At 34.2% G+C, this 10,998-nt stretch overlaps 2 protein-coding genes across 2 annotated transcripts in view; both read right to left on the bottom strand.

Moving 5' to 3' along the window:
* The window catches only part of HELRODRAFT_164299 (hypothetical protein), a gene marked incomplete at both ends in the record, with an annotated part of 2,142 nt that extends 1,959 nt beyond the window's left edge, over positions 1–183 (bottom strand). The window contains one exon of the mRNA XM_009029269.1: positions 66–183. Coding sequence (XP_009027517.1) covers positions 66–183 — 118 coding nt within the window. The remainder of the gene's footprint in view (positions 1–65) is intronic.
* Positions 184–6,756: 6,573 nt separating this feature from the next.
* On the bottom strand, positions 6,757–10,768 carry HELRODRAFT_164297 (hypothetical protein; the record flags this gene model as incomplete). The annotated part of the gene is made up of 6 exons (XM_009029268.1): positions 6,757–6,961; positions 8,201–8,299; positions 8,578–8,683; positions 9,598–9,779; positions 10,523–10,655; positions 10,714–10,768. The coding sequence occupies 6 exons, from the start codon at positions 10,766–10,768 to the stop codon at positions 6,757–6,759; spliced, it is 780 nt and encodes a 259-aa protein (XP_009027516.1).
* Between the last annotated feature and the right edge of the window lie 230 nt (positions 10,769–10,998).

The raw sequence follows: 10,998 nt of genomic DNA, 5'->3' as shown, positions 1-10,998 counted from the left end.
ATTTTTTGACACACTTGTTCCCATTGCCTGAAAATTGCATTGCACATCATCATTTTTTAGCTTACATCTAGCTGACTTTTTTTGTCCATTTTCTTCTTCAAACTCAAATATATTTTCCAGATCATTTTTCAAAAAGCGACTATCGATTATAGGTGATTGACACAAATTTTGGTTAGAAGTCATATCCGGACCTAATTTAATTTTAATTAAAAATTTAAATTTTGTTAAGAAGTAATGTATTGCTTTTTAAATTAAAAATTATATTATTTAAAAAATTCTCATAAGAATCTTACCTTTGATGTGCGATTACGAATTTACGATTGCAGAAAAAAAGATTAGTGAAAAAGTCAACTAGTGTTTACAAATGGCGTATAAAAGGAAGCCATTGCTTTGCTATGAAAGATTCTAAATATCATAACAAAAAAAATTTTTTGAGTTGAACTAAAAGATACAAAATATTAAAAAATAATATTTTTTTTATTTTTTAACTAAATATTTTTTTTTATTATTGGAGCATGGAGCACTTAAAATTTGTGTGCTCCGGCTCCGCTCACGCTCCGACCAGAATATGGTTGCTCCGATTGCTCCGCGCTCCAGCTCCAGCTCCACTCCAAAGCCCTGGTTAAAAGTATTCTATAACTATAACTACAAATATTTTATAAGCATTTTAATGAGAATTGTGTAACAATCATTATAAGCTGTCACGTAGAATACTACTACTACTACTACTACTACTACTACTACTACTACTACTACTACTACTACTACTACTACTACTACTACTACTACTGATCATAATAATAATAATAAATATAAATGTCATTAAGAATATCAATCATAATAACATTAATAATATTGATAGTAAAAATAATAATAATTACATTAATAGTAATACTACTACTACAACAACAACTTCTACTACTACTACGACTACTACTACTACTACTACTATAACCACTACTACAACTACTATTACTACTACAACAACAACAACAAATGCTACTACAACTACTAGCAACATTTGAGAAGTTAGAAAAATCATAGACGAGCAGACAATGGCAGATGTGCAACATAAAGCAACATAACCGCTTTTATCGCATGAAAGAAATGAAGTTAGCCTAACGACCTGGTCTAAATTTCTGTTGCACGTTGCAGATTGTGCAAAAGTGAATTGTTCAAAACGTAATTGCAACGTATAGATGGTCAGATTGTGGTCTATTGCTCTCGTAAAATCTGCTCCCATTGAAACAATTTCACTCTCGTCAGAATTTATTCGAAATATATTTAAGCTTTTTGTTTAAAACTAAAAAAGTTTCTCACTACGTTGTATACCTCTGGGTAATTTTGCACACCATTTGCCCTATTCAGTACAAACTACTAGCTTTTGTCGTAATGACATCTGCGCATTAATTTGTGGCCACGCACCTCTTTCCTTGTGTGTATGCAGGAATACTCAAATGGGCAGAATTAAGACTAAACTATTTCAGGCTTTGCACCACGCCCACTTGTTTCTGCGCATGCCAAGTGGCCATTCCAGATGGGCAAAGAAAGCAAGGTTGTCCTCTCTCCTTTACCCAGCTCCTCTGAAAGACAACAAAATTGTTGAAAATTACACCCGTCGATAAATAACATTGTAAACTTCAAACATTATGAAGCATTCCTGAAAATCATGCACTCACCATGCTACGTTGTTATGGCTTGGAAGCTTTATAAATGCTTCTAAATACATTCATTAATTTTATGATTGTTAAAATTAAACTCTTTCAAATTCAAATCATAAAATTTCAGAAATAGTTTTTCATCAAACTTAATTTTTTTAATTTGCAGTTGATCTTATGTGATTTTTTCATTTTTGTTTGAACGTTAAACCAGCAATTGAAATCATTTGGATGATTTGGATGGAAGTTTTGAAATTTATTTTTAAACAACCAATTTGTATTTTATTTATTTGCTTATAGAATCAAAAAATTAACGCTACTGATTGCTAACAAAAAGATTTTAAATGTAACCAAAAAAATATATAATGACGTCTAAGGACCGAGATAAGCAATGATGAGGAAATTCAAAATGTGTTACTAACTTTTAATACAGAAAAAAATTCAACGGCTCGAAAATGTGGGACACATTAAAAGTTACAACAGGACTAACGCGGTGATGAACAGTCATTTCTCAAAACTATCGTTGTTGTGCAAATAAGAGAGGGTAGGGCAGAACATCGCCATCATCGCCAAAAACCGCCCAAACATTTATTTCATTTGTATTTGTTTACTTTGTTTTTAATAAAAAATTTTTATGATCATTTTAATTGCACATCAAACCAATATTCAATAAAAGATTCTTGAACAAATACAGAAACAAATAAAAATAAATTATTCAAAAAAAATTGTGAATAAATAAAAAATTTATTAAACCTACTTCTTTTACTTCCATTCTTAAACAAAACTCAAACAATAATTTTTTCACAAAAATTAAAATAAAAAAAATGAACAAAGGTAATGTTTCGACGCTGAGAGAGGCCACTGGCAACCTTCAACTGGATGCATGGGCAGATCAGATGATGTCCCGTGTAACCTTAAACATTGCCACCAGCAGCATCAATCAGCATTAGCTGCTCTGTCTTGAAAACATGTACAACGAATCAGCAACTCTCCCATCCCGTCAGCACATCTTCTAAATTTGGAAAAATCACCAAAGCCGATGTTTAACAAATTTCCCATCATGCCGTTGTTTTGTAACTGATTGCATTCAGTGGCACTTCATTAAGACTTCATCATTCACTCAGTTTAGTCTACCCTTGTTTCTTATCGAACTACAACAACACAACTACACTACTAGACAACTACAGTATAAAATCACCAACGACACATCCTTGTTCCTACTATGTTACTAACTTGTCTATTAATAAATTATTTCATTTATTTGTTTTTTTAAACCATTATCTGATTATATTTTCCATATTTTCATGTTTAAACATTTTTCTCTCCGTTATTTATTTTTCGTTATTATTTAATACCATTGCCTTACACGCTTTAACAGTTTCTGCCTTTGACAGATTCTGATTTTTTAAAGAATAATAAGAATAAAAAAATTTTTAAATTTAAGATGCATCAACACATTAAGGAATATTATTGCGAGTTTTGTGAAAAACTAAACAAGCAACATCACTTACGTCAATAGAATCAGAAAATAGCAGCATACAAAAGTTATGAAAGCCTGCGTTCAACGTAAAATATATTCATTACTATGTAAAAACTTGAAAAATAAATTTCATAACACAAGAAGAAAGAGACAATAACTTGCATAAAACATACAAAAAATACGAAAACAAATATACAAACAAACAAACAAACACACACAAACAAACAAACGAACGAACGAACAAACAAACAAACAAACAAACAAACAAACAAACAAACAAACAAACAAACGAACGAACAAACAAACAACTACTACAGACCTTTAAAAAAATATCATCAATAACAAAAACTGGAACTTCACAAACAGTCCGATAAACAACAACCCAACCAACGTCAACTCAATAATCAAGCCTCGAAATACATAAATTGAAACTTCGTGAACAACAAACAACGCTGCAAAACAACACAACTACACCACTAGACCAATACACAGCTACAGTATAAAATCACCAACGACACATCCTTAACCACAAACAACAGCAAACAACAACAACCACAAACTACAACAACAAACAACAACATCGAATCAATTACAATACGTCAGCAGATTTGCACAAGCGTCGGCATCTGCAAATAATCAACATCGATAAATCCAACTACGAAATTTGTTTCCGCGACATTAAACAACAACAGCACACTACAACAACAACCACAGCATCAACAACAACAACAGCACACAACAACAACAACCACAGCACACAACAACAACAACAACAACAACAGCAACAACAACAACAACCACAGCATCAACAACAACAACAACCTCAAAAACAACCACATCATCATCAACAACAACACAACATTAGCATCAAAAACAACAACAGCAACATCAACACCAACGGCAACAACAAAAGCAACAACAACAACAGGACAAAACAGGTACAAGTATAAAACACTACGCGTGATCACAGTGGTGCAATATCAATCAAAGTTAATATCATGAAGAGCATACCTGTCAATCTCCTCTATCATCATCACCATCAACATTATTATCATTATCACCATTATCACAATTATTATTATTATTATTATTATTATTATTATCATGACCATCATCATCGCCGTTGTTATATCAGCATTGTTGAACTCAATTAATCATCATTGTCATCATCGTCATCATCACTATCATCCTCATAATCATCGTCGTCATTGTCATCATCATTTTCCTCCTCCTCCTCACCACCCCCCCCCATAACACCACCCCTATCACCATCACCACCATCACAACCACCATCAATACCATTATTATTATTATTATAATTTTCATCATCATCATAGTCATCATCATCACGTCACCACCACCCCCACTCACTTTCATCCAGGTGATGTTCGGCTTGGGGTCACCACGCGCCTCACACGCTAGCGTCACTGACTGCGTCGGCTGCCGCTGGTTAATAAACTTTGGCCGCATCATGAAGGCAGGTGGTTCTGGTTGGAGGTCATTTTAAGGTCATTCGAAGGTCATTTAAAGGTCATTTGAAGGTCATTTAAAGGTCATTTGAAAGTCATTTAAAATCTTTTTGAAGGTTTTTTGCAAGACATTTGAAAGATTATTGTCCATTGGATTAGTTTTATTTATTATCTATTTGTTGGTTCATTTGAAGCATATCAAATAATTAACTTGACATTTAATTTTGTGATTCAACCATTTAAGAAAAATCACCTGAGAGAGTGATTTGTTTAATAAATTCACGCGTGTTTTAATGATAATAATTCTCACCAGTGCCATATCAAACAGAATATATGATTACTTATGTGCGAATGACTTATTTCCTCCAGAACAAAAAAGGATGCAAAAAGTCTTCTAGGAGATGTAAAGATCAGTTATTGGTGAACATGGCAGTAATTCGATCAGCACTTGAAGGCAAAAAAAATTTAAGCATAGCATGGATTGATTATAGAAAGGCATTTGACAGTGTCCCACACTCATGGATTAAGGAAGTTATGGTCATTCACAAAATCCCCAGAGAGGTTAGACAATTTAATTGAATATTCGATGTCTAAATGGAAAACTAGAGTGTGCCTTTGCTGTGACCAGAGTGTGATGTTGACGGAGACTATAGAAATCAAAAGAGGAATCATCTAAGGAGACTCTCTCTCACTGTTGCTGTTTTGTATGTCTCTGTTCTCACTGGCTCATCTCTTCAGCCAGCCGAAGTTGGGGTATGCAATATATGATCAGTGTATAAGTCGTCTACTCTATATGGACAATTTGAAGCTCTTTATGCCAAACGATGATCAACTTGAAAAAGCGCTAACGATATTAACGCAGCTACACCTCTAAAGTGAATATCCTGATCAACATTTATGCCGCTGCTTCACACCACCGTAGCTCTTCTAATAATCAGAGTAGCACACTTGTCTTATCCAAATTTTATTTGTATATAACGACTGCAAGCTATGTCCACTGGGTGATATGTAGACAGGTTGGATTAGAGACATGTGTAGAATATTATAAACATGAACCGAAGAATGTAACAAGCTATGTCAATGGTCAAATTTTATGGGACACGCCAGTTATAACAGATAGAAGTAAACAGACCAGGTATCATTGTCCAAGATATAAACTAAGAAATATGCCTATTGATAGATATATCTGCTTCAGACGATTTACATGTTTTGCAGAAAGAGACCGAAAAGATATGCAAGTACAAAAACCTTCAAATCGAGATACAAAGAATGCGGAACTTGAAAGCAAAAGTTATTCCGATAGTAGTGGGAGCACTGGGAGTAGTCTCTAAAAATTTAGAAAAAACTTTAAAATAATTTCCGGAAAAACCAGCTCTGACCGAAGTTCAAAAAATAACATTATTAGGAACAACGAAAAATGATCGGAAGAATCTCTTTGGGATCTAGTTGAACTCCGGATTCGTCAATGACCAGCTTTAAAAACCAAGCTGTGAAAACTGGGATAATAATAATAATAATAATAACGATAATAATAATATTAATAATAATAAATTTCAAACTTTTTAAAGAAAATATTTCTGTGGAAGTGGAAACAAAGAAAAAGTGCCTGATGGAGCGAGAGAATAGTGAATGCAATGCAGGTGTGTCCGCAATTTACAACAGGAGGTAATTTTTCAAAACTTCAGAACAAGTGGAATGTCGCCATCGCTACGAATTCGGGTCTAAAGAAATGCTGAGAGAAATTTAATAGTTCTACATCTATCAATTTTATTTTATCCCTGCTCCTAAGATATACATCATCATCGTCGTCATCATCGTCATCATCATCATCATCATCATCATCATCATCACCGTTTTCATCATCATCCTCCTCATCATCATCACCATCATCATCTTGTGTGTTTGCCAAAGTTTAATTTTATATATATTGCAACCGTATATTTTAATGTATTAATATTTAAATATTTTTATATTTTTTACTTTAATTATTTTATATTTTAATAATTATATTTTATTATTTTAATATTTCAACAGTTTGATATTTTAATATTTTATTCTTTTAATATTTTAACCAGCATAAAATACATGTAATGTCCCTCCTCCCAATAAGCAACAACAAACAACACCCGCCAATCCACCCCAAAAAGATTCACCCCATCCAGATAAGCTGACCTCTGACGAGGACTTGCATAGAACTCGAAATATGTCCTTGACCTAGGTTGGAGTGTGGGGCACACATGTAGAAGCCCTCGTCCTCCATAGAGGTCGTGTCGAAGTAGAGGGACGTTCCAACTGCGTGCATGTGCACCTGTCTTGGGTTGTGCAGGTCGATGGTGCTGTTGTTCTTGAACCATCTACAACGTTTCATCATTAATTAATTAATTTATTTTTTATTTACTTATTTATTTATTTTTCATTTATTTATTTTTCATTTATTTATTTTTTTATTTATCACTCTCTTCAACATGTTTCAGATGCAAATTTATACTTTCATTTAATTTTTATGGTCTTTTTGGTTCATAGTTTGTTTTCATTTAATACATCATATATATATATATATATATATATATATATATATATATATATAATAAAATCTTAATTAATTAACATAATTGGTTTAAACGTCAAGTTTTCAAATTTTCCAAATTTAATCAATCTTAAAAATTTCTAATCGTTGTTTTATTTTTAATACTCAATTAAAATTATTTTCTTGAAAATATTTTGTCATATCGGAAGGATGCACGAAACTGGAAATCTTGAAAACGCTTTCAAAATCCGGCTAAGTTATTTAATTAAGATTCTCATTTTCATCACTCTTAAGCCCATGTAAGAAGCAGTTCGAAATTTAAAAAGCTTCTCTTATTTCTTGGAAGTTTAAATATTTTAATGCCATCAAATGATTTAACGACCCACTTCATGGTAAACAAACCTGACGACTGAACCAAGTCATACAGTATCTTGAATGAATGGAACGCCACAAAAACCCGTCAACAACTACAAACACACACACAACAGAACAGCAGTATTCAGCCAGTTGGCTCGAGGCGCTGAAAGTTCCCGTGTTTGATGTTTTACGAAATAATGCTACTGTTATCTTCTCCAAATGCTCTCATAATCATCGTGAAACTTTGAGGCAAAGTTGTACAAAAGTTATCCACCTCATCATAAATATATCCTCTAAAATGACGCCTTCATTAAACATATAACAAATCCCAATGGCCGTAACATTCTTTGTTAACAGCATTGTTCTTTACATTGCACGTGCTACACAAATACATAGAGGAACAACCGAGTAACTCTCAACATAACAAGCAAACTCACTTGACTATAAAAATAAAAACAAATGTATGAAACAAAATGCAACAACATCAACAGCATCCAAAAAACATAGAGTCAATAACATCAACAACATCAACCATCCATCACATACATATTCACCAAAAACGTCCAAAAAACTCCAATCAAACAACTGAATCGGCCAACACTTGCATAGACAGACCAGAAACATTAGCACAATTGATAGGTCGTGTGCTAATTGCCAGCATTAACAATCCGACATATGACCTCGGGTGACCTCAAATGACCTCACGTACTTTTTCAGCTGCCTTATTTGGATCTTAGCTGTGAAATAATGAACTTGAGCGTGTCTAATGAATGTTACTTTACGACTTTCATTGCCCTCTCCTGGTCGTCTGATGGTTAACATTAAGCTGATATGTTTCCAGCCCTATAAATTTTGCGTTCAGGTTTCCTGCAGTTATTTTGGCCATCTCATGAGCCCATGTTTTTTAGAGGTACCCAAGAAGAAAAGCTTTATAGCATTTCATTGAAAAAAATAATTGAATGTATTTTCAATTGACAACTTAATCAAAATTTAGTAAAAAAATAATTTTTTCCATCTCATAAACTTTCGCATTTTTGAAAATTAACATGAAAATCATCGAATGAAAGAAATTCCAACGTAACTTACGTGATGTGAGTGACGGGTGGGTTGGAATCAACGGGGCAGTGTAGGAAGCCCTTCATGTCCAGGGCAAGGTAGGTCGTTGAGGGCAGTCGCTGGACGCGTGGAATGTCTGTTGCCACAATACGTCAACAACATCCAACAACACATTCAACAACATCCAACAACACATCCAACAACACATTCAGCAACATCAAACAACACATTCAACAACATTCGACAACACATTCAACAACATCTAACAACACATTCAACATCATCCAGCAACACATTCACCAACATCCGATAACACATTCAGCAACATCCAACAACACATTCAGCAACATCCAACAACACAAACAACAACATCCAACAACACAGTCAACAACATTCAGGAAATAAATGTCATGGAGGTGCATCAAACACCGCGTATAAAATTCCTTCAACGTTCAATTGGAAGTAAAAATGAAACAACAATCGCAACAGAAACAAATCAAGACTGAAAGAAATGCTAACCAAATTAAGAAAATATGAAAAATAAATGGAGAATATGGAATAACACAATCTTTACACTTGGAGAAAACATTTCGCTGCATAGAAAAGAGTTGATTTAGCATCTCAAAGATGCTGCAAATCAGCTCAGTGCCATTCTACTCGCTACAACTCGCACACTGGAATAAATTTCGTATAAGGAAAAAATTTAAATAAAAAATCATAAATTTCTCGCGCCCGCAGCCCACTCACTCTCAAAACACAAAAATAAACGCCTAGAAAAAAATGTTTGAAGCGCTTTAAAAACAAAAACATCACCAGCAACAAAACGAACTAAAAGGTCGACAGCAATAACAACAACAACAACAACAACATCAACATCAACAACAATAACAACGTCAACAACATCGACATCAACAACATCAACATCAACAACAACAAAACAACGTCAACATCAACAACAACATCAAACAACAACATCAAACAACAACAACAACAACAACATCAACAACAGCAACAACATCAAACAACAACAACAATAACGACGGGACCAACATGTAACATTAAGGAAGGCCTTGGCATCGGGTGACTTGTGGAAGTTGTTGGTGGGTGCGCAGGTGTACCAGGCCATGTCGGTCCTGATCACGTGGTTGATGGAGAGGGAGCCGTCGGGCTGGACGTGCAGGCGCTCCTTCAGGGAGGTCAAGATGTTCAGGTTCGTGCCGTTGATGAACCATCTGGTCAGTTAAAAGGGGTGGTGGTGGTGGCGTTGGTGGTGGTGTTGGTGGTGGTGGAGGTGAATAAATTGGCGATGGTAGTGATGATGATGATGGTGAATGGAGTGGGGATAGTTATGTATGAAATGAGGTTGAATACAGAGATGATGATAGTGATGACTACAGTGATGATGATGATGGTTGAATGAAGTGATGATGAAGAATAAAACGATGTTGACGATGAATAGGCCGATGTTACTCTCAGGAAGATGATGATGATGATGATGATGATGAGGATGATGATGACGGTGATGATGATGATGATGATAAAATGATAAGAATGGTGATGATGATGACGTCAACAATCCGGCTATTGAAAACTTACCATGACGAATGTGACTACGAAAAGAAATTTTCAATAATGAAAGGTAATAATAATAATGATAATGATGATGAGGATAATGATGATTAAAAATGATAATGAATTAAAATTATAATGATGATGATTGACTCAACACAGACGTACAAAAATCTAATGATGATTATTAATTTTATATGCTGATGATAAAGATGGTGATGATAGTAATGATGATGATAGTGATGATAGAATGATGATGATGGTGGTGATGGTAGTAATGATGATGATGGTGATTGATGATGATGGTGATGATGATGGTGATTATAGATAATGATGGTGACGATGACGATGATGATGGTGATGATGATGGTGATGGTGATTGCACTGAAGATGCTCATTTGATTACATTGTCGTTTTGATAGCTGCCCCGAAGAGTGTATTTATTAATTTTTTCTGTTTTGTGTGTTTCTGTTCCAACATTTTTTTTATGCCATTTTGGATCTTGCAGATTGCAAAAACTTGTTGACGGAAAGGAGCGCCTAGGAAAAATTACGTAATTGTGGGTCTGAAAGTCAGCCTGCAAAAGTTAATCACTACTTGCAGCTGTCTGTTTATGAGGTGAGGATGTCGTCATCATGTTCACGTGACACATTTTCTCAATCATTTCCGCAATTTATTCCAATCAAATTAATTTCTTGCATTTTTGATCAGAAGAATTGTAAACTTAAAAAAAACGTTCGCGAATAGTGGACTGCATAAAGTCTGGGATATTGTTCACGAGCAACGCAGCTTAAAACCAAATGCACTTGCAATATTCCAGTGCTAAACAAAATTATTATCAAGAGTTTTCGCTTATCTGAACGTCTTTCAAAGGATCTTGGC

This window comes from Helobdella robusta (genome assembly GCF_000326865.2).
Source record: "Helobdella robusta unplaced genomic scaffold HELROscaffold_6, whole genome shotgun sequence".
Lineage (NCBI taxonomy): Eukaryota > Metazoa > Annelida > Clitellata > Rhynchobdellida > Glossiphoniidae > Helobdella > Helobdella robusta.
The sequence above is the reverse complement of the archived record's forward strand: the minus strand, read 5'-3'. Positions and strand labels throughout refer to the sequence as shown.